The 24,556-nt window shown below is 48.1% G+C and overlaps 1 protein-coding gene across 6 annotated transcripts in view; it reads right to left on the reverse strand.

The window, feature by feature from the left end:
- Positions 1-24,556, reverse strand: part of FXR1 (FMR1 autosomal homolog 1) — a 1,317,598-nt gene that overhangs the window by 115,079 nt on the left and 1,177,963 nt on the right. For all 6 annotated transcript variants that reach the window (XM_069618666.1, XM_069618663.1, XM_069618668.1 and 3 more), the window contains one exon: positions 1,207-1,298. In XM_069618666.1, the coding sequence (XP_069474767.1) occupies positions 1,207-1,298 (92 nt within the window). The remainder of the gene's footprint in view (positions 1-1,206; positions 1,299-24,556) is intronic.

The raw sequence follows: 24,556 nt of genomic DNA on the forward strand, positions 1-24,556 counted from the left end.
CTGGTCTGCAGCTGCAGTCCCCTACCATTTCTTCATGTGTCTTCAGACTCATGGTTCCAGTGGGCGACATTAAGAATAGCTCCAAACTCCCTCCTTTTATCTCAATACTAGGTTTGGAGTAACCCCAGCCATCTAAAGCAAAGGATGTGCACTATTCAAACTGGCAGTAGTTGTCCAATAATGGATGGACAGGTGGCCCACATATGCACAGCAAAAGATAACACCTTGCTGGAACGTGGATTGGGGCCAGACAGCCACAGTTCCACCCAGTTCAGTCGCTTACAGCTCAGAGTGAAAATGCAAAAATGCATAACAAAATATGGCCATTTCCAGCCTCAAAGGAGAGGGCGAAAAAAAGAAGCCATAAGGATTCAACCCCCAAACAGAGGGGCCATTTCAAGGATAAAATAACGTACCCACCTTGGAGCTATACATTCCAACACAAAGAGTAGGTCACTTCTTAATTATGAACCTAACTCAAACACTGAAGAACGTCGTTTCCCTTTTGCATAGCCTTTGTTTAAGAAAAATACATGTGTGCAACGTCTTTCTAATAGGGGATTCTGTTACCCCAGAATCTGTATACGCAATAATCTCATTAGTCAAAATCACAAAGAGAATTGAAAATAAGGGAATAGTCAATTATATGCATGTAATGAGGACCATGTCATGACTTGATTAAAACTATTGCCTAACAATACAAAAAAGGAACACGTCAAGAAAAAACTATAATGCCTCTGGCAGGGATAGTAAACACATATCCACTGGCCAATTCAGTATGAGCCTGATAATGCATTTACAACTAGTAGAAATCAAAACATGAATACCAGACCACGTTAGAAAATAAAGTATAAGTGATGATTGTCAGAAAAACATGCATTATTAAAGGATGTATATTATTCAATCATAAGAATAATTTAAGTAAAAATAACTTCATTACAAAAACATATGAATTTATAAAAATGTTTACAGATGGGGTGAAAACATTTAAATATTAGGTAGGGGCTTCCCTGTGTCCACAGCAAACATCCTTAACGAACAGTAACATGATAGCCAGGGTATGCGAGCGAACAAAGACATTCAAAGCAAGACTTGGTATGAAAAAGCACCTTCAGTTGCGTACTGAGCATGTACTAATGACTATCTAGAGTTAAGATCATCAATAGAACAAACAAGGATTGAAAGTGATATTACGTTTGTTCTTACCATTTCTTTTTTGCTTTTTGCTAGTGATTCCTTCGGTAATTTGCTCTCCCTACTTTGGGATTCGGCTCGAGATATATAATCTGCAACAGTTACTATGGACAAAAGAATAAAATAATTTTTAAAAAACCTTACATGTTGCAGTGGTATTGAGTCAAGGTTCTATAATACAACAAAACAAAAAGGAACATTTTAAGATCAACAATGAATAAAATCAGGCCGACTGACTACAAAACAGATATATACTTGGAACAATGACAGAGCTTGAACCTGGAAATACATGTCAAACGAATAGAAATATTACCAATAATTGGAACTCCTGACCAATCCTGCATGTAGCACATAGAACATAAATATAGCAGTCCACTGATTTTTCTAGTTAACAAGAACAAAAATGTCATGAATATTTGTTGAAGAGTGAGATTTAGCCATATTGCTAACCTCCTTGGCACACCACCAACACAACATTCTAAAGCATTACAGGCAGCCTATCTAGCTGAAGACCGAATAGGTTTGATTGAATCTTTAATTTGTAACATACACCAGTAATCATGCATCTGGATTATCCAAAATATATTAGGGCTGTGTGGATTGGATACATATTTATAAAGTACCACTCGCCAGTATTCTTTCAAAAAACTTATCGAAATGGCCAAAACAGGAGCCACTTCTCAGAAAGTATCCCAGTATCAGTCCTTAAATACTTCTGCAAAGCAGAAAATGGCAAATCACATATCTTCATATGATATCAAATGCTTGGGCTTCTCACAACTTTCAAATTAAATGATGAACATCTATGTTTGAATAATAATATTCCAAAAAATGTTGGGCAACAGACCCATTCAGAAGCACTGTGAAGGCCACTTGTGTTGCCGAGCACTTATGCATCAAAGTAATGCAATGGAAGTGTTTCTGCATAATTCTCCATTTAGTTTAGACAACACCATCTCCAATGTCAAAGTGATTCCACTCCTCAGGACAGTACAGGTCTCCTTGACAATATAACACACACTTTCTCTCTTAAAGCCACAGTTAGTTTGATGAAAGGCAGTTTGTATGGGTTCTTCCAGCTCATCCCATACATTAGTCTCCCAGGGTACCCAACGGGAAATGCTGATGATTTAAGAGGTGTGTGTTCAGCCACCTTGTAGGTACTCTGTCCAAGGTGGCACACCAGCAACCAGTGAGCACACCATTTCATAATTTGATCTTCAAACAATGTGTCAAGGGGAACAAACAGCTGCACACCCCTAAGTTCCGCACCAGTCTGCAACAGTTTTCAGATGGGTGTCCGTGGCTCACTACAGTATTTCCAGCAGAGTCATATTGTGGGTTTAAATGGAACCAGGTGTTATGACATGCTAGGCACAAACACATCCACATCCACATTCCAACTTATTGAATTAAGCAGGTTATGCTTCTCATTTTGAACCTTCAGCACCTATGCCATTCATGGATGCCATCTAGATGTCAGTTCTCTCTATAGAGAGAGAGTCCGGTGTCACAAAATGTGTGAATATATTTAACAATTCTGTCAAGGGAAGTACCCTGACAAACCCATGAGAGTTCATTGTGTTAGATTCAAAATAGATGGGTCTACACACGCTGACATATTCAAGAAAATGAATAAACCAATAAAAACAAAATTTGCATTCTTGGTCGTACACTCCAATGTTTTATGAAAATAATACGTGTTAAATTGTTATCCGACGCTTTAGAATCTGCCTCTACATTTCTGCTCACTATGGAACTGAGGAACTAAAACAGGTGTGTGAGGCCGAATCTACACACCTGAAGGTGGCACGCAGTAATACGTGTTAGATCTTTCATTACTTGCTTCCACAAAGAACCAGGAACAGATGAGCTTATAGTGGAGATTTAGCAAAATAATTTCATTAGAGCGGGTGAGATTGGAACCAGCATGCCTCTGTAAAAATCAAAATAACGTTCCTATCAGTATCATTTATGCAGTTTTAAAAACTATTAACATAGAGCATTGGTTTTTTTAATTTGCAGAAAGAGTAGGATGCATTTCCAAAATAAACTTCCAGCAAAATCATGAAAACCAGTTTCACATTTTAATAGTACACTATCGGGAACATGCTAGTAATGTTTATGATCTTACAGACATTATTCTGAGCTCAAAATAAAAGTTCAATATTGTAGTATGCTTTGCAGACCCACTCAACTGAAATAATTCTGAGCTTTGCATGAAAACATGAATCTAATTCGACTCTCCCAACTACACATGCATTGTATGATCCACAAAGCAGTAAAAAAATAAAAAAAACACGAATCAAACTATCAGTCAAAATCTAACGAATTGCATAGTTACTTGTTTCAAGAATTTAAAAAGTGAACAAAAATCTGGGCAATCGTGAAGGTTTGCATCCCTTGTTTACCCAAAAGATCCCATAAAGGAGATTACGAATAAGTGCAGAATTCAGTATAGTTATGCAATTCTCACCTTCAACCGCTCTACAACCACGAAAGGCAATATAATTTCTGCTCACTATTCAACTTAATAACATTTGACCATTAAATAACCATCCCAACTTTACCTGTTCTAAGAGACCCGATTACCAAACTGCTTGCATGTTTGCGGAGATGTTACTTTAGCCTGATCGCCCGCTACATGTTTAGAGATAATCTATTTATAGTCTGCAATATCTGGATATGCCAGACTGTCTTGGTCCACTGATCAAATTAAAAGACCTTTGCCTACAATTGTCGTTTAATGCTTCTCTGCCGGTAGCCAGCTGTGGAGAGCCACACAGATATTGGCACGCAAGATTCTTAGATGCTGTGCTTGCTAAGATTAGAAAGTTGAATGATTTCCAAACACCTGCTCATAGAACACCATGCATTCTCCAAGGGGAGCAAAACCACGCTAAGATTGTCACCACAGAAAAAGAAACTGGGATCGACCTGAAAGGAAAGTACCCCATTTGCATGATGGCGACAAAAATGGAGGTCAATGCAACTCCAAAGAGATGGAGTAAGCTGCCGGGAATGCTGCTTTAATGAAATGCAATAACGAAAAAAGAAAAAAAAAAAGGAAGGCCGGTTTGGCGAGGCCAGGTGATGGCTCGTAGTGCTGTTAGGAATTTCTTACACGTGTCCTGTGATAAAGGGCTTCTAAATAACCACCTGTAGGTGTTGGGCAGGGCTTTCCACCAATTCAGTCAAAACTGTGGCAGAGCAGTCGAGTTTTACGCTCTTAGAAGAATGTACACAAGAAAGGAATGTTCACACAATAATTGTACTGGAAAATATAGCTCTATTATAAGGGCAGGTGTTTAGAAATGATATACGTATTTTTAAACAGACAACTGTTTGCGTATGTACATAGACAAGTAAAGGGGCTAGGAAAATACTCCACTTACCAACAAATAGAGTAGGCAAAAGATGAAATAGGGCAGCACAGCTTTAGCACCTTCGTGAGGCTTTAAAAGAGGGGATTTCAGCACTTTTTCTGAAAAGAGATGCATAGAAGAACAAGTTACTTACCCCTGGTAACTTTTTCAATTGGATTTTCCTCCCACGTATAATTATCCTTCCAGCTTCAGGTGCTTCGGGAATGTTTCGACAGGGGGCACTGTGCACCGCCTTGTCGCGTCAATGTCCCTCGAGGGCCTCAGCTCGATTGTCAAAGTCATCATTAGTATACGTAGTACACAAAGCCCCCGTTGGCTTCAGTTCTGTTTTCCCCCTTGCGCAGGGGAATTACCAGGGGTACCATAGACTGTAGGCTCCAAGAAAGCGTAAAGTGTAAGAACATGTAAATACTACAGTGGGGTAGGCTGGGAGGGGCGATGAGGAATACGTGGAAGGAACATCCAATCGAAACAAGGTTAGCAGGGGTAAGTAACTTGTTCTTCAAATGGATTTGGTCCTCCCACGTATTGCTCATTTTATGATAGACTCCCAAAGCAGTAATCATTTGATGGTGTGAGTACGAAATATATTTCGTTCTAATTGTTGTCCTGGACTGAATGAAGTAACACTTTTGCAAATTGTCCTTCCTGACTGGAAGACGAATCCAGGCAGTAATGTTGCACGACCAAGTGGTCGCTGAACAGATGTTTATTGGGACACCTCTTTGGAGAGCAGCAGAGGTTGCCAGGCCCCTTGTGGAATGTGCTCTCAAGTCTTCTGGCAGGTATTTACCTCCTAACCTGTAACATTCCCCAATAGCGAGGATGATCCATCTGGATAGGGATCTGGATAGGGTTTGTTTTCTAACAGCTAAATCCAATTTAGGGTCAGTATAGCCAATGAATAATTAGTCATTTTGATGAAATTGAGCTATTCTTGATTTGTAAAAACAGAGCCCTTATTGGGCCCTGTCTATGCAATCTTTCCTCCTCTTTTCCAGGATCGGGGAGGGGAGCGGGGGGTGGGGGGGAGAGATTAGAAAGTTGTAACGCTCACCTGATTCCCACGGAGGCACAGGTCTGGCTTCGAGTGCTGATGCTTCTTCAATGGTGAAGCGCAGGACTCTGAAGATGGACAGGAAGGGCCCTCTACTCTGGCTTCTCCGGCTCGCAGGAATATTCCCCTTTGCGTGAAAAGGGAGTATTACCTACTGACTGAGTTATGATCAAGCCTCCCACTCTCTTCCAACCCTCCACGATACCCTTCCACGATTCCCCGTGAAGTCTCACCTTAGGGTCAGGAAGGATGAGCTCTCCATCCTGCTTCTGATGCAGGGGCGCGTTGAAACCCAGTTACTTCACTGGATTGAGGAGAGTTCAGGTAAGCTTGACTATTCAGGTAAAGCTCTGTAAAAGTTCAGTTGCAAGTTCAAAAGTCCAAGCTTAATAATAATGTTCATTGTCTTTTTGCAGCAAACGCTAATGTTTATGTCTTTTTTCCCCATAGGGGCCGGGGTCCGGAAAATGCCTGGAAGCGGCAAGACCCGAAATGAAATGAGGTAAGTCTTATTCCCTTCCTTCTCTCACCTCTTATTCTTGTCTTTTTCTCTAGGCTCTGGGAAGTGGCTGTGTATCCGGATGATCGCTGCTGAAGATGGAGGCACCCAGGAAAGGTAAGTGAAATGCAGCGCTCGTAACGAAATGCTTTTAAAAATAATGTCTTCCCTTTCAGGATCGTCGGTGATGTCTCTGTGGTGCAGATTTAGCTGGTAAGGTCTCTTGTCTCCCTTTGCAGGTGACCCAGGATGCTGACAGGCGTGGCTGAAGTCCAGATGCAGGAGCTGACACGGTGAGCGTCCAGCTGCGAGGAGCAGAACAATGCGAAGCGTGAGTTGCTGATCGGGTGTGGTTTAAATAGCTTTGGAAGAAGTCCCAAGTGTGTATCCTTCCTCCAATCAGGTATGTATCCTTATCCGACCACACCCGGGTGGAAAGTAGTCCCACAGGTAAAGCAGTTCCATTCAGGCCTCAAGAGGGCCTGGATGTGGCAGCATGGTCTGCATCAGGTAAGTGCACATGAAAACACTTGCACACATGTCTAGCTTTATGAGCCTGGCGCCTAAGGCGCCAGGACAGAGGTCCAACATGAGCCTGGCGCCTAAGGCGCCAGGACTGCGTCCAAAGGGCCCCAGCTTGGGCCCGCTGGCACTCCCCTGGGGGAAATGATGCCTGCCTCTAGGGTCGCTGGGTCGGACCTAGCTCCTTGGAGGTAGGCATTATGACAAAAATTGGCTAAATTATTTTTTGGGACAAGTGGAAGTCAGAGACTACCTTAGGTAGAAAATAAGGTTTCACTCTGAGAACAACCTTGTCTTAATAGAAAACCGTATGTGGAGGTTTACAGGAAAGAGCCTGAAACTCGCTTACCCTGCGGGCTGACTTTATTGATATTAGCAAAACAGTTTTGAAGGTTAACAGTGTTATTGGGCATGAGCGTACAGGCACAAAAGGAATGCATGTTAGAAGTGGTAACACCAGGTTAAGATCCCATACAGGGACTTTGAATTGAACTGGTGGAAATACATTAGTAAGACCCTTTAGGAATTGAACAATCAGAGGGATCTTAAAATATATGAATCCTCCTCTGAAGAGCGCTTAAAAATAGATTACGCCGCCAAGTAACCTTTAATTGGTGAAAATTGGAGCCCCATATTTGCCAATGTAGCAAAAAAGAAAGCAGCATAGGTGTGTCACATAGAAAGAGGTCCACATTCTTATCCCTGCCCCAGCTGCTGAACTTGTTCTAACGGCAGCAGTACAAAGATTTTTTTGCTGGCCTTCTGGCCGAAAGTAAGATCTCCAATACGTCATCCCAGAGGTCGCAATCCTTGTATCTCAACCTCTCAGAAACCATGCGTGAAGGTTGAGTCTTGACCTCTTGATGGAGTACCTGACCCGCAGCACGGGAGAGAAGGTCCTCTCTTTGTGGAAGACGTATTGGAGAGCAGATGGACGTGTCTAGAAGGTCCGGGTCCCACATCCTCCTGGCCCCATACGGGGCAATTAGGATCACGTGTTTCCCGAACGTTCTCAACCTCCTGATCACGTGATGAATGATGGGGTCTGGAGGAAACGTGTACAGGAGTGGAAATTCCCAGTTCACTACGAATACGCCCCCTAGAGTTCCTCTTGGGGGAAATTCCCTGGAGCAGAACAGTTTGCACTTTCGGTTGACATTGGCCATGATAAGATCCACTTGAGGGGTTCCCCAAAGGGTGAAGATCTCTTGAAGGACTTCCTGAGCTGGTTACCACTTGTGTGAGATTGTGCTCAGAGAGTCCACCCCCGTGTTCTCCGCTGCCGGCAAGGTGAACTGCTGATAGAGGGATTCCTTCTTGAATTACCAAGAACCAGAGCTGCACTGCTTCTCTGCACAGTGGTAGTGACCCTACACCACCTCTTTTGTTGAGGTAGTACATGGCCCTGTGTTGTCTGTCATTATCAGGGCATTCTTTCCTTGTACAGAGGGCAGAAAGCCCATCAGCGCTAGTCTGATTGCCCTCAGCTCCAAAAGGTTGATGTGTAGTTTGGCCTCCGATGGAGATCAACGACTGCTGATTGTCAGCTCGTTGGCATGGGCTCTGCACCCCGTGAGTGAGGGGTCCGTCACTACCATTATCTCCGGCCATGTTTGTCAAAAAGATTCTCCCTTGAGAATGCTGTCCTTGCAAGCACACCACGGAAGGTCCTGAGAGACTGCTCTGAACTTTCAGGTGGTCTGACATTCTGCCTGATAATTGAGTGCTGAGACCCCGTTGGAGGGATCTCATTCTGGGGCGAGCCTTTAGCACCAGAAAAATGCAGGATGCCATGAGACCGAGCAACCTAAAAAAAAATTAAATAAAATCGAAGGGCGGAAGATGCTGAGAACTCTGAAATTTGGTGACCACCTGCCGAATATGTTGAGTTTGAGAAAGCATCCAGGACAGCTCTAATAAATTGGAGTCTTTGAGATGGTATCATGTGTGACTTCTTGAAATTGAGGGAGAAGCCAAGTCTGTGAAGAGGGTGGCAGGTTACGCTGAGAAGCTTGTTTGGGTGAACAAGCCCTGATCAGCCAATCGTCTAGGTAGGGATAGATGTGAATCCCCCCTCTCCTGCCACCACCGCCATAAATTTTGTGAAACACTCTGGCGGAGGTCAACCCGAATGGCAGAACTCAAAACTGAGAATGAGGTCGGCAGCTTTTCCAAACTCTCATCAGCTTTGCTGCCAAACAGCCTCGAGCGGCAAAGGGCAAGTTGAGGAGTCTAGACTGCACATCTGGTGCAAATCCGGACTTCCTCAACCATGCAAACCTGCGTAACACTGTGCGAATTGCCATGGATCTGCTGATGCGGTCTGCAGTATCCAGACCTGACTGAAGGCATTCACCCATTGCCTCCTTACCATCCTTGATGATTGCCAGGAACCCATCTCTTTAATCGCCCTTCCGGGATGTGGTTATCCGCCATAGCTACGCAGTCCCACAGGGTAAACGGAAACCTTGACAAGGTACAAGTTGCATTAGTTGACTTCAATACCATACAGCCAGCAGTAAATATTTTTTCTCGTCCAGGCATCCACTCTCTTATCCCTATCGGGAGGGATGGATGAGCATGCCGACTGCTTGGTAGATGTAGCAGCCTGAACCACCAAAGTTTCTGATGTTGGATGTTTTGTCAAGTACTCTGGGTAGCTGCTGGATGGTCTATATTTTCTAGCAAAATTTGTATTCACTGCAGCCGTAGTCTCTGGTTTCTCCCAATTTGCTGAGACCCTTTTTTGTAGTGCAGTGTGAAATGGCAACATTTTAGCTTTTTGGGGACCCTGATCCAAAATAGGTCAGGACATCCTGCTCAAAAGAAGGAGTAGGCCTGCTCCAATCTAAAAACTCTATCACCTTACTCATCGGTTTCCTATATGAAGAGTCGACGTGGTCAGTAGGATCTGGTTTGTCAAATTCCAGTTTGGGAGAGGCATCTAAATCACTGGCTGACTGAAGGTTTTCATACAAGTCTTTTAATCTAGACTCTTCGGAGATAAATTCATTTGGCACATTAGGGGTGCCATATTGAAACCCAAATAGTGGTGGTGTTATCATCTGAAGGTTCATTATCTTAATAGATGGACGTTAAAGACTTCCTTTTCCTGGGTTACCACTGGCTTCGACAATTTAGAAGTAATCATCGACAACGACTTTGAAGTCAATTTTGTGGGAGTGGACTTTGATACTGGTGTTTGGTCGGCTCTGACGCCGACAGTGTCAGCGAAGGCGTCGACGTATGACTTCTTATGCTTTTTTTTCTTCAAAGGAACCCTCAATGGACTGGGTTCCTGACTTGTCGAAGCCCTCAACTTAGTTGGATCGAGATTTTTCTCAATGCAGTACCGGCTTATGGCTTGGTTTTGAAGATTTTGTCTTAGACTTCCTTTTGTTGTCTTTATACAGATCGACAGGGGCATGGGCTTTCTGCATGTTCTTCGACGGGCTTTTTGAGCGTTTCATTACGAAACGCATCCCATTATGCTGGGGAGTCAGATTTAGTTGTACATTTGATTCCCTGAGACGAGGAATCACTAGAGGGCGAAAGTGACCTGTGACACCGTTTCTAGGCCTTCGAAGGCGAAGAAGAATGGCGTGATCGATTTCTCGATCGTTTCAATTTTTTTTTGCAGGAGAATCCCTCGACTCATTGGTCTCCCTTTGAACTCTTCGGAGGAGACTTCGAAGGCAACCTCCCCACCGCCAAATTACCTTTACGCTCCCTTATAGCCTTTTCGGTCATCTCCTGACAGGTGTAACAGTCGGAGGTACAGTGACTGGTACCAAGGTACCACAGACACATGCGGTGGGTGTCGGTGATAGACATCTTTGATCCACAGTCTTGGCACTTCCTGAAGCTAGTCTTAGGCGTTGGTGGAGCCGACGGGGGACATTTTTGTAGATTGAAAATAACTATCAAAGTTCACAGAAGAACCGAAGCGTACCATAATGCTTCAAAGCGTTAGCTCGGAAAAATGGAACTGAAGCCAATGGGTGCTGTGTGCGCTACTAATACTAATGATGACGTCGAAAGTCGAACGGAGGCCCTCAAGGGACATCGACTCAACGAGACAGCACATAGCGTGCCCCTGGTCGAATACATTTCTAAAGCAGCTGAAGCTGGACTGATAGTCATAAGATGAGGAATACGTGGGAGGACAAACCATTTGAAAGGAACAGTTGAGTATTTAGGGACAGTTGAGTATTTAAAAAAAAACAAAGGAGTACTCAAACTTCAGAACCAAATTGGGAACAAATATAATGAAGAATTTACAGGTAGGTGGATCAGTTTAACTTTCAGACCTTAGGGGCGAAGGAGAAGGGAACAAAACGGTGATTGATTCCCGGGGACCCACCGTAAGTAGTCCAGGCCACAGCTGGAAAACCAGAGATGCGGAAATGGATCAGTGCCGTTTGGACCACCACCAAATTGAAGAAAACATTTGCAGGCGAGGGATGTAGCGGAAGGAGGGGGGCTACTGCAGGTGGTTTCACAGGACCCTGGGTAAGGGTAACTAGACTGAAGGATCCTGAAAAGAACACCCAGGATTCACAGGCACAGAGGTCAATTTAGGGGGTCATGATTAGGGTTTTGTACACTCTGGTTCCGTTAAGATTCTCAGAAGGTGGCAGCACCGCACGGATGAAGGGCCTCCCTTCAGGCAGATCTCAGTTTGGACTGCGGACTGACTTCTTGGTTAAGTATCCGCATACGCCTCTAAGCCAATCATGAAGCTGCTTAACGTTTGCAGACATTGTACGCGGCCACTAATTGGTCAATTGAGAAACGTGAGGTGCGTCAAAACCTTTGAAACGGACACCATGTTGGATTCACGAAGCGTACCCGAAGTCCACAAACAATGCGGTAAAAGCATTCAAAACAACAACATTCCACTTGTCAAACAAATGAAACAATCTCTGGGGAGGTGACAGGCAATGAAGATGGGAGATCAGAAAAATCCCCAAATCTGGTGTTTTTTTATTCTCAGGTGTCTGGGTGCATTGCTGTGATGTTTGCCAACTTGACAAATGTTCCAGGACATTCATGCATGTGATGTCATCAGTGATACCATTTGTGATGTCATCTCTTGGGTTTTAGTCTTAGTAGTGCATGGCGGAGGCGCAATTTATGGTTGCATAGATTACCAATACTGGTGAACTTTTGGGTTTTTTAGAGTTTGCACTCTAACCAGAAGTTCCTTTAACACTGTTTTTTTACTTTATTTCCACAGGTTATAATTGGAGCAATTTAACCCAAACGTCCCTTCAGCAATGTCTTTTTCATTGAATATACATTACATGCATTACTCACCGTAACAGCATTTATGATTATTGTATCTGCTTAGATTCACATGCTGTGCAAATGGTCCGACATCCAGTGGTAATCGCGGAGTATTGCATCTTGTCTTTCTGGGACCGAAAGGGGACGTCGGCAGAGGCATGCCTGTAACACTATCCCTAACGAAAATCCCTCTGGTGCCAAGGTCCCTCTGATTGTATTTTTTCTGCCATGAGGGAGCCCAAGGCTATGGAGAGTGAATGCCTCCTTGTTTGTTCAGGTAATACATGGCAGAGGTGCGATCTGTCAGAACCAGCACTGTATTCCCTTGTAGTTGCGTCTAAAAGGCTTTCAGTGCTTTGAACAGCGCTAATAGCTTTAGCAGATTCATATGGTTGGATGATATCGTGGGGACCGCCCTCCATGCGCTGTCTGCTGAAGCAGGTAAGCCCCCCACCCCGTGAGAGATGCGTCCGTCGTGAGAGTGGCTTCCACTGCGGGGGTGGTGAAGGATTTCCACTTTGAGAGGTTTAACCTCGACCACCACTGCAGAGAGAAAACGAGGGCTGGTGAGACAACTACCAGATGTTCCCATTGTCTGCTGGTCTGACACCACTGGCTGTTGAGCCACTCTTGCATGGGACGCATGCACAGCCGCGCGTGGGGAACCAAGTATATGCATGACGCCATCATATCTAGCAAGCGCATGGCCTTGCGTACCGTCACCTCCTGACTGGCTACATATTGAGGGGATCTGAAAAAGCATGTTCTGAACCCTCTCATTGGAGGGGAAGACTAGGCCGTCCTTCCTCTGGATTAGAGCCCCCAGAAATTGTTTTACTTGACTGGGGGCTAGACTGGATTTTTTCTTGTTGATAGAGAATCCCAGACTGAACAGAAGGTCTACGGTCTTCTGGGTGTTCAAAAAGCATGTGTCGTAGGAGTCCCCTGTTATGAGCCAGTCGTCGAGGTAAGGGTAAACCGGGACAGATAGTCTGCGCAGATGCGCTGCCACTACTGCCAGGACTTTTGTAAACACCCTTGGTGCCGAGGCGATGCCGAAGGGGAGCACCTTGAATTGGTAATGCCGTTCCTCTATCATGAACCTTAGGTATTTCCTGTGCGCTGGCAACATTGAAATATGAAAGTATGCATCTTTCATGTCCAATGTTGCCATGTGGTCCCCCCTGTTTCAACAGTGGGATCACCTCCTGTAGTGTTGCCATACAAAACTTTTGAGGTTTTATAAATTAGTTCACTGGGGCAGGTCTAGAACAGGGCGCATGGTGAGGTCCTTTTTGGGTACAAGGAAGTACACTGAATAAATACCCTTGTTTATCTGAAGAATAGGGACGGCTTGTATGGCGTCCATTCCCAGCAGCGCTTCCACCTTTTGATTCAGGATCTGCAGATGATCCGGCGAGAGTCGTCGTGAGCGTGGCGGTCCAACTGTGGTGGTCAGGCGAATTCCACGCAGTACTTCTGGGCAAACGTTTTTATAACCCACTGGTCTGAAGTTATCCCCTCCCATGCCGTGAGGAAAGATGTTAAACGCCCCCGACTAGGGTGACCACAGGCTGCGGCTCTTCTGGGATTGGGGCCTCTGCCGTGTCGCTGACCCCTAGGCGGGTAGTTGGCGGGCTTCTTGATGTCTGTTCAGAGTTATAGTTTCCCGTGTTGTAATTGTTCTGACCTGCACAGGACTGCCCTCGAAAGGACCGACGAGAACCGCCTCCCCTTTGGGGGGGAAGATTTCTGAGTTATTTGCTTCAAGGACTTAAGAGTCTAATGCTCTTTCTTGGCCATCTCCAGGGCATTGTCGATCGCTTTCCAAAGAGATTTGTCTCTTCTATGGGTTTGTTGATAAGTGCGGCCTGTGTTTCAGGCTTGAACCCGGAGTTGCGAAGCCAAGCCTGTCACTTGAGTAGAATGCCCTGGGCCAGCGACCTGCATGCTGTTTCAGCAGTGTCCACAGTGTTCTTGATAATATTCTGATTTAGGTGCCTGCCCTTGGCCACGATGGTGAGAAGCCTGGACCTAGCGGGTTCAGGAACCCCCTGGAGACCACCTTGTACAAGGTTCCATTGCGCGTCTGCATAACTGGCAAGCAGCATGGTGTTATTCGCTATGCGTGTGGTGTATGCAGCTGCCGAGGTAACCCGCTTACCTAGGGCGTAAAACCTTTTGGATTCCTTATCTGGAGGTGCCTCACCCATAGCAAGGGGTACCCCTGCCCGTTTCCGGGTGGTAGTGACTACCAAGGAGTCGGGGGTGGCGTGGCCTTTAATATATTGAGGGTCAGTAGGAGCTGGCCACTCCCAGTTGTCCATGGCATCCGCCTGGTCCAGGGTAGTCCTGCAGGAAGGAAGGGTCGTCTTCTTCGCTGTAGATGTCCTGGTAAGTGTCCATCTGGACCACATCTTTATGGTGAACAGAAGCCTAGGGTGGAGAGTCAAGATTTTCTTGGAAACGTGAAGCTGATCTCTAAAGAGGGTCTTCATGAGATCTCTTAGGAGGAAGTATACTCAGAAAGCCTTTCAAGACGATCCATGCAGCCTTCGAAATTCTCCCTTGTCCACTTAGAGGAACCAGAAGGGCCCAAAGGTGGAAAAACATTGTTTTCTGCTCTTTGGCGTTGAAATTTGTCTCCAAGGGTTCCATGTGTTCGACGGTGTAGATACCAGACCAACCTGCCGAAGTAATTCTTGCAATACTTTCCTCCATCTCTGCCGAATCGGTGTGAGTTAACAGGTCAGGCGGCCTATCGGTAGATTTACAGCCTACCACGGCGTTAGAGAGCCTAGCAGTAGATTTTTCACCTAGGGAAAGGCTAGGAGGCCTAGTAGTATGTTTTGGGCCTATCGCACTTCGGCGTGTAAAACCGACTTAGAGGTAGCACCCTTGTTTTTGGAGTGCCCTGTCGCAAGACGCTGCTGCGGATGCGGCGAAGGCTGCTGATCTACCAGATCAGAGGAATCCACCGAAATGTTCGACGGCCCTGTTGGCGCTTTCACCCTTTTCGACGGAACCGTCGAAATCGGTAGTGGGGTTGTGTGCTTAGTGTTTCGTAGTTTCTGTACGCCCCTTGCGTCAGGCCTTAAGCCTTAAGGGGTCGGGGACTGGCGTGGCGGACCTAGAAGTGTCCGCCTCAAGGTCTATGACATCCAATACGGATGTTTGGTTATCGGAGGTGCCCCCGTCACTTTCGGAGTGTGTGGCGGTGGGGGAAGAGGGTTCAGCCCGCGACATACCGTACGCAGCCCACCACTTTACACGGCGCTCCTTAAGGGTCTTAGGCCGAAGGAGCTTACAAGCCGCATACTGCCTCTCGTGATCTAAGGGGAGACAAGAATAACATGTTCTGTGCTTGTCTTTCCACAGGTAACTGACCCTACACTTAGTGTAGAACCTAAGTGGTCCTTTCCATAGTGAAAGGTATAAACAAAGATGACCAGACCTAGAGGGCAAAGAGGGGGAAGAGGAAAGACATAACGAAAGATATGGTCCCCCTGACCCCACTCTCCCTACTGTGTAGGCCAGCCAGAGGGCCCGGCCACATGGATGACTCAGCCGCCGGATCTTAGGCGCCGAAATCCACTGCCGTCGAAACTTCCCGTAGTCTCTGTCGAGGTTGTTTGAATCGCCGACCAGTAATCTGGGTGTAAAAAAACAATCTGAGGGACCTCGGCGCGTGAGGGATTTTGGGTACACTACACGTCACGATAGGGATAGTGTTATAGACACGCCTACGCCGACGTCCCCTTTTGGTCCCCGAAAGACAAGATGCAATACTCTGCGGTTACCACTGGATGTAGGACCATATGCACAGCATGTGATTCTAAGCAGATTAACAAGCATCAGAATTAACGTTCTGATCCTGCAGGAAGGTAGTCAGTGGCCTGAGAATTTTCCCCTTCTGTACTGTGGCCGTGGCTAGGTCTTGAAAGATTTGGAGTGGTACCCCTTGAAAGTTAACTCTCCACATAGTCGGCTGGCTGTGAGGATTTCTTGTTTGGTCGAGAAGAAATGGACTCTTGTGATTGCATCTGGCAGAAGGTTTCAGGCCAACCCCCTCCGGGAACGCAGCCTGTGAGTGCGGTCCAGGAGCAACATTGACTTATCAAGATGTGGGAGGAGGGTCTGGAAGTGGTGCCCCAAGTATTCGTTAAGGGCTTGGTCCACGACCGATGAGGGAAATCCCCCTGATCCGCAGGTTGTTCCTGTGAGCTCCGTTTTCCATGTCCTCCTGCTTGCGTTCCATGGCGTTGCTTCTACCCTCCAACCCTTTAATCTTGTGCTTTAAGTCCACCACTGTCGCTGCCTGGTCCATAGATTGATCTTCCAACTCACCCAGCCTCTGCTCACCCTCGACCATTTGTTGGTCTAGGTGGTCCATTTTCGATGAAATGTCCATCATACAGTTGCAGAATTTCTGTCTGATTTCAGCCATGAAGGATTGTAGGTCTTCCTTCGTAGCTAGTTGCCCCCCACGCAAAGTGGAGAAGGGGGGTGTAATCTGTCATCTCCACTTTCTTTCCTTTATCCACAGGCTGGAGTAGTGTTGCGATGTCTGCATTCTTTTCAGGTTTCACTTGTTTTGACATGGCCAATCTGCCGTCAGGGCCAACTCCCCTTGCGTTGTTTGAGATGTGAGACAGGCAGTTCCGATGGCGCTTAAGCAAGCACTTTCGTCTTCCAGCTGGGTGGATGCTATGGAGTGGGGAATGACTGGCAGTGCTCTCTTCCCACTGCCACAGGGGGTTATAGGTTTTTGTTACTCTTCGTTATTGTTGTTCATTGGATGGGGCCCCCCCCCCAACCACCAACATGCATATATTTGTGCTCCCCGGTCTTACCAACATAGGGAGAGTAAAGTTGTTTCTTCTGGGTGAGTTACCCCATTGTACCTGGTGGAGTGCTAGGGCATGGGAAGTTTGGTCACCGGGATTCGGACCACCAGGGCGCTGGATGCGTCGTTATTCCAGGTGCCAAAACCCCTGCCTGTAGAAATAGGGATTTTTGTCCCACACCTGTCTCCGCCTCCGCCACGCCCTCAGCACTGAAGACAGGCGGGAGGCTGATAAAGAGCAGCTATTCCCTCAGCCCCCTTTTTAGTTCTTCAGGGATGGCCAGCCACCAGGTAGGGGGCTTCTCACCTCCAACTGATTGTGTTTCTGCAGCTTCTGCAAGATGTGGGATTCCTCTGGTGCCTTCACTGAGGGGGCTCCTCCGCATTACCGCCTCCCTGCAGTCACTCGCACATCACAGCGTTTCCCCATTGCTTCCACATGCCCGGGAGGAAGTCATATTCTCCAAAGGGATGTGTCGGCTGGGAATTCGCTAATCCAGCGTGCGGCTGCCATTTTGCCTGGGCTCTGCCACGGGTCGGGCAAAGCTGTTATGAAAATCTTAGCTGCCCGCAGGCTCTCTAACTCTGCTCGTTACACGTGTCCCCCCACTGTTCAGGAACAATGCCCGAGATTTCCTGGCATCTGTGAATCTTCAGGACCGGCAATCATCTTCAGAAGCCCGGGCTTCCCACAGAGGCTAACATAGAAGCGTCCACGTCGCTGGCGCTTGAAGCCATGCCTGCGTTCTGCTACTTCTATAGACTCCTGAATCCCTACTAAGGGTTAGCTTTGGGTGTTTGGACTTAGGACACTATGCCCAATTCTCTTCAGAAGGAAAACACTTTGCTAGGGGCCTTATTTTGTAAGGCACTGTATTGGTGTTCCTGCTCTTTCACTATACATACCTGTTTTTATACTACTCTCTGGTTCTTCACTCACTTTACAGTATACTTGCATTTCTAACTTAAATCCTATTCTAACTGTCTTAAGGGTAAAGTGTTGGTGCTCTTTAGCAAGAGCCCCCCTCCCACCTCCCCTACATGGTGAATGTATACATGTGTAGTTTGTGGCTTAAGTGGTATTACTTACCTATTATTTTCCATTGCAAAATGTATTCAGGCCAAATTAATATAGTATGTTTATACTTTACTGCCCAACTTGAATTACTTGAGTGCTCTGTGTGTCTTGTTGAACCAATACACCACACTCATGCTCTCCAGAGTCTAGGCCTTATTGCTCAGTCACCTAGCTTGATAGTGTGGGGCTAGTCTTACGCGTCTTCTCCCCGTTTTCTATGACAGGGTGGCCTCTAAGAATCTTCCCCCAGGGCTGATTCTGAAAATCCATTTTAACAATATCGAAGTCCCCACCTTTCGAATATTAATTTGATCATCTCTGTGCAGAGTTCCCATTTGTGTTCCTGGTTGACCTGCCTGCTAATGGTGTCTGCCAGGCTATTCTCCGTTGCTGGCACATGTTGACTTACTAACCAGATATCCCTTTGGATGCAAGCTTTACAAACCTGCTGAGGCACTTACTATGTTAGTTGGGGGGCTGGAGGGGCCAATGTGGCTCCCTCAATGGAGCAAACTGAAGGTCTGCCTTGGAACAGATCAGGAAGAGGTTCAGATTTCCCTTCCTCCTTATCTGAAGGCAGGAGCAACCATTTCAACCCTAGGGATGCATGCATGTCTTCAGTCTATTCACATGGAACACTTAGGAAAATTGACTGGGTTTTCCAAGGTCCACTAAATAGTTCACCTCACCTAGTCTTTCAACTATCCATTAAGGACCTGTTCATTTGTCCTGCAAAGCACTGTGCCTTATATGATTCATGATTGGCCTGCAGAAAAATGAACAATTGAAGCTTTCTGGCCATACAAAGGTTTCACCAGTGCTTGTCCATCCTTTAGCTTATCATTGGCCTGAACTATCCTAAGGATCATACTCTTTCCTAAACCTAGCACACAGCCCCCACTCCTCCTGTTACTACATCAGTAGTAACAGGAGGAGTGGGGGACTCCCATCCTTCCTTGACTATAGCTATGGATCCCTCTAAAGGATGACCAAAAAAGTTCTAAAGGGCTACAGCAAACCCCTTCTTGAGGCTCCTCTCTGTAGGCAACATGTAAGCATGGGAGAAGGTCACACTCCCTTCTTTGGGGCTCTTCAAGAGATCAAATCAGTCTTTTGAGGGTTCTATTAATCTCTCAACAACTAGAACATTTGCCTGTAGATGGTATGCGGATGACAATGCATACAGCATCACACATTCCTTCCACATGGCCTGCATATAATTAGACCAAGTTAGTGCCTCGGTCAGACAACTTTTTTATGTAAGCCAACGCTAGTAAAAATGCCTAATGCTTTAGCAGATCAAGTTACTTTCTTACCTGGTAACGTTCTTTCGATGGGATGGTCCGACGACGTATTCCATATCTATGACATGTAATCACCACAGCTGTGCTGCTTCGGAAACTTTTTTCGGTGTCTGCGTCCTGCGTCGATGACGTCGATGCGCCGTCGTCGGGGACCTCCTCCGACGTCTGACGTCATCCGATGTGATAAGTAGGACGCACGATGCCCGTAGCCTCAGTTGTAGTTTTTTCCCCCAGAACGTGTGACATTAGTCAACTGCCAGTCAGACACAAAGCCTTGTGGAACGTAAGCTGCAATCGCAAAAGAAATTCTGCAGCGGGGAAGGCAGGGCGGGAGCGATATGGAATACGTCGTCGGACCATCCCATCGAAAGAACGTTACCAGGTAAGAAAGTAACTTGTTCTTCGAGGGGATTGGGTCCTCCGACGTATTCCATATCTATGACAGACATCCAAAGCAGTACCAGAGCAAGGAGGAGGGAAAGAATTTAGAATCAAAATTTAGAATAGCCAATCAAATAGCAGAGCAAATGACCGCCTTGCCAAAGGCTAGATCCTGTGCTCGGATGGAATCAAGGGAATAGTGACGTACAAATGTATGTACTGAAGCCCAGATGGCTGCATCACAGATGTTGCGAATAGGAACACCCCTCTGCAGGGCAGTAGATTCAGCCATACCCCTGGTAGAATGGACCCGCAAGCCAGCCGTTGGGTCCTTACCCGCCAAGTGGTAGCACTCCGAGATGGCCAAAATAATGCAGCGAGACAAAGTCTGTTTCGTCACAGCTTGCCCTAAACGCTTTCCAGCGTAACCAATAAAGAGTTGATCGTCCACTCTGACCCGGGACATGCGTGAAACATAAAAGCTTAAAGCTCTCCTAGGATCAAGCCTAAGGAGCCTCTCCTCTTCCTTACCAGGATGTGGAGGAGGATAGAATGCCGGAAGAACCACCTTCTGGGCCAAATGAAATTCCGTCACTACCTTCGGAAGAAAAGAAGGACGAACTCTAAGGACAACCCTGTCCTTGTGAAATACAGTGAAGGGTGGCTTAACTGAAAGTGCCTGTAACTCACTCACTCTGCGAGCGGAAGTAACCGCAACTAAAAACACAGTTTTCAGAGTTAACAGCCTCAAAGGGCAAGAAAGTAAAGGCTCAAACGGAGCACCCATAAGAAACTTAAGAACAAGGTTTAAATCCCAACCGGGCACCAGGAAAGGTGACGGAGGGAACACATTAGTGAGCCCTTTCAGAAACTGTGAAATTAAAGGGATTTTCAAGTAAGAACACTCTTCAGACGAGCGCTTAAAGATGGACAGCGCCGCCAGGTAACCTTTAATGGTACCCACTTGCTAGCCCCTGTGGGCCAAAGAAAGTAAAAAGGACAGAACCATGGGGATGTCACATGCAAAAGGATCCACATTCTGAACTCGGCACCAGTCGCAGAACTTACGCCAACGGTACAGAGACTTTGTTGCTGGCCTTTGGGCCGAAAGCAACACCTCCATCACGTCTTCAGGGAGGTCCCAATCCATACACCTCAACCTTTCAGAAGCCAAGCGTGAAGGTTGAGGGATCTGACCTCTGGATGGAGAACCGGACCCCCCTCCCGTGAGAGCAGATCATCTCGGTAGGGAAGACGACGCGGAGGACAAGTCGAGAAGGTCCGGGTACCACGTCCTCCGAGCCCACGCCGGAGCAATGAGGATCATCCGGGAACCGAACTTCCGTAACCTCCGCAGCACTTGCGGAATGACGGGGACTGGAGGAAACGCGTACAGCAGCGGGAACGACCACTCCACCACGAACGCGTCTTCCCAAGGCTCCTTTTGGAGGAAATTCCCGCGAGCAAAACCTTTCGCACTTCCGGTTGACACTGGAGGCGAAGAGATCCACTTGAGGGGTCCCCCAAAGGGCGAAGATCTCCAGGAGAATCTCCTGAGCCAACTCCCACTCGTGAGAGATCGTGCTCTGCCTGCTCAGAGCGTCCGCCGTCACGTTTTCGTCTCCGGCCAGATGAACTGCCGAGATCGAAACTTCCTGCTGGATGGCCCAGAACTCCAGCTGCATCGCCTCCCTGCACAGAGGAAGTGACCCTGCCCCCCCCTTTTTGTTGAGGTAGTGCATGGCCACTGTGTTGTCCGTCAGGATCAGGACACTCTTTCCTCGCACAGTCGGCAGAAAAGCCTTCAGGGCTAGCCTGACGGCCCTCAGCTCCAACAGATTGATATGGAGTCTGGACTCCGACGGAGACCAACGACCGCTGACTGTCAGCCCGTTGGCATGAGCTCCCCAACCCGTGAGGGATGCATCCGTCACGATCGTCACCTCCGGCCAGGGAAGCCAAAAAGGAGCCCCCTTCATCAAGTTGCCTTCGACGGCCCACCACAGAAGGTCGCGGGCGACCGAGGGCGGCACCTGAACCGGGTCCGACATCCTGCCGGAGGACTGCGACCATTGCATCTTGAGCGCCCACTGCAAAGATCTCATCCGCAGGCGAGCCTCTGGCACCAGAAGAATGCAGGATGCCATGAGGCCGAGCAGCCTCAAGAACTCGAACGCTGGGAGCGTCTGGGCATGCTGAAACTTGTGCACCATCTGCTGAATGTGAAGAGCCCTCACCTGGGGAGGAAAACACTGCCCCAGGGAAGTGTCGAGCACTGCTCCGATGTACTGGAGCCGCTGTGTTGGCGTCAAATGGGACTTCTTTAAATTGAGGGAGAAGCCCAGCCTGTGAAGGGAGTGGCAGGTGACGGACAGATGATCCAGGACTTGCTCGGGAGAGCTCCCCTGATCAACCAATCGTCCAGATAGGGGTAGACGTGAATCTCCCCTTGCCTGAGATGCGCTGCCACCACCACCATGTGCTTGGTGAAAACCCTCGGGGCGGAGGTCAATCCGAACGGCAGGACCCGAAACTGAAAGTGCGAGTCGCCAACCGCGAACCTCAGGTACTTCTTGTGCTTGGGATGGATCGGCACATGGAAGTAAGCATCCTTGAGGTCGAGTGACACCAACCAGTCCTGAAGCTGAAGGGCCTGGAGGACTTGAGAGAGAGTAACCATCTTGAACTTGTCCTTCCTGAGGAGTTTGTTCAAACCGCGTAAGTCCATGATGGGTCTCAATCCCCAGTCTTTCTTCGAAATCAAAAAATGAGGGGAATACCATCCCATGTTCCTCTCCGCTACAGGCACCATTTCTATGGCGCCTTTCTCCAGCAGGGCTTGAATTTCCTGCGCAAGGAGCGGATCCGGACTCTGCAAAGAGAGGTTCCCCGGTGGATTGTCGCGAGGCCTGTGCCGAAAGGGAAGACAGTAGCCATGGGTTATGATCTCCAGTAATCTGAAGTAATGGCTTGCCACTCTACAAGATGCTGCGCCAGCCTTCCCCCAACCGGCAAACCATGGGACATGGCCTCATGACTGAGTGGGAGCGGCCGCGGCGTTACCCGAGGGCAAAGAGGCAACTGCCCGAGCGGCCTTGGCACCACGGGTACCCTGTCGTCCACCTCTGGTACCCCTGCGTTGGCCTCTGACTGCCAGCTCCTCTCGCTTTACTGAAGGACGAGTAATAGCGAAAGGAACCACCCCTCCACTGCTGTCCCCTAGGACGAAAAGGCAGAGGTTGGCGAACTGCAGCGCCCAACGACTTAGCTGCAGCTTTCGAGGTCTGCAACCTCTCAAGGCTCTCGTCAGCCTTGCTGCCAAAAAGGTGTTCACCGTCAAAGGGCATGTTGAGGAGCCCAGACTGCACATCAGGAGCAAACCCAGACTTCCGCAACCACACAAACCTGCGTATCACGGTGCTCGCCGCCATGGACCTACTGACGCATTCAGCTAAGTCCAAACCCGACTGAACGGACTCACACATGGCATCCTTACCATCCTGGACCATAGCAAGGAAACTATCCCGTTCGTCCCCTTCGGGAATATGTTCAGCCGCTAACGCAACACAGTTCCACAGAGTGTGTGTGAAACGAGACAAGGCACAAATGGAGTTGGCCGCCTGAAGCACCATACCACCAGACGAAAACACTTTCTTCGTCCAGCCATCAAAACGTTTGTCGTCCCTATCAGGAGGGATGGTAGGGTATGATGCCTGCTTTGCCTGGGCTGTGGCCGCCTGCACCACCAAACTCTCCGGAGTAGGGTGCCTGGTCAAGTAGCAGGGGTCGCTACTGGCTGGCCGGTATTTTCGCGAGAAGGATCTGCCCACCGCCGGGAGACTCTCCGGAGCAGTCCAAGCCGCCGCCACCCTTCTCTGTAAAGCCATATGGAACGGCAGTACCGGATCAGTTGGGGGACCAACATCAAGGATGTCCGTCAGATCATCCTGCACAAACTCCCCTGGGGGAGCAGACCATCCCAAGTACTCAGAAACCCAAGCCATAAGGCACTGGTACGAGGAATCGGCATGAGAGCCAGGCTCAGGCCTACAAAACTCCACCTCCGGAAAGGTGTCCAGTCCACTGGCATCATGCAGTGACTGTCTCAAATCGTCAAACTGACTATGGCCCGAGACATATTCATCTGGAACCTGACTAGGAACCAGGCCATCAGAATCCTCATCTGCCTCTGAAATATAGTCCAGGTGGCGAAAAGAAGGCACCCGAGAGTGCTTGCTCTTAACCAGAGCCTTCCTAGGGGGTTCTCCCGTGCCACGGGGTACCTCCGACACGAAAGGCGTCGATGGCGTCGAGCGAATCGGCGCCGAGAGAACCGGCATCGGTGCCGAGAGAATCGGCGTCGAGGAAATCGGCGTCAACGTCAGATGCAGCGCCTCCAGCAACGGCGGCGTCGATACAGCCCTCGAAGCCGGAGCCCCGAGCGTGTCCCTCGACGACTTCCTCGGAGCCTCGAGAAAGCCTGTCGACGCCCCAGACGTCGATGTCTTCCTCGAAGACCTCACAGGTGCATGCGGTCTCGAACGCGTCGAGGAACGAGTCTCCTTGTCCGAACGGGACCTCTCCCGTGACTCGTGCCGACCACTCTTGCGAGCGGTGTCTCTCGACCTCTCACGACCGACCCCACTCGGGGGCGCGGACGGCATAGTACCCTGCGACTCAAGAATCGCCAGCATTTTCTTCCCGAAGGAAGCCCATTCCTCCGGCGTCGCACGGCTGGTGGGGTAAGCGACGTGCCGGGCAGAGTCCTCCGAAGAGGACCTGGAAGACGACCGGTGTCGGCGCTTCCGAGAATGCCTCGAAGAGGCTGAGGAGTGGCGAGACCGACTCCTAGAAGGAGACCCACGAGACTTCCGACGATGACGCGGAGAGTCACCCCTCGAATCATCCGTCGAAAGCCCTGCAGACTTCAACTTCCTGGGCTTGGACACCCGACCTACCGACAACTTCTTCTTACGTTCGCGTAAGGCTTTGGACGTGAG

The sequence above is a fragment of the Ambystoma mexicanum genome, chromosome 10 (genome assembly GCF_040938575.1).
Source record: "Ambystoma mexicanum isolate Mex_15411 chromosome 10, UKY_AmexF1_1, whole genome shotgun sequence".
Lineage (NCBI taxonomy): Eukaryota > Metazoa > Chordata > Amphibia > Caudata > Ambystomatidae > Ambystoma > Ambystoma mexicanum.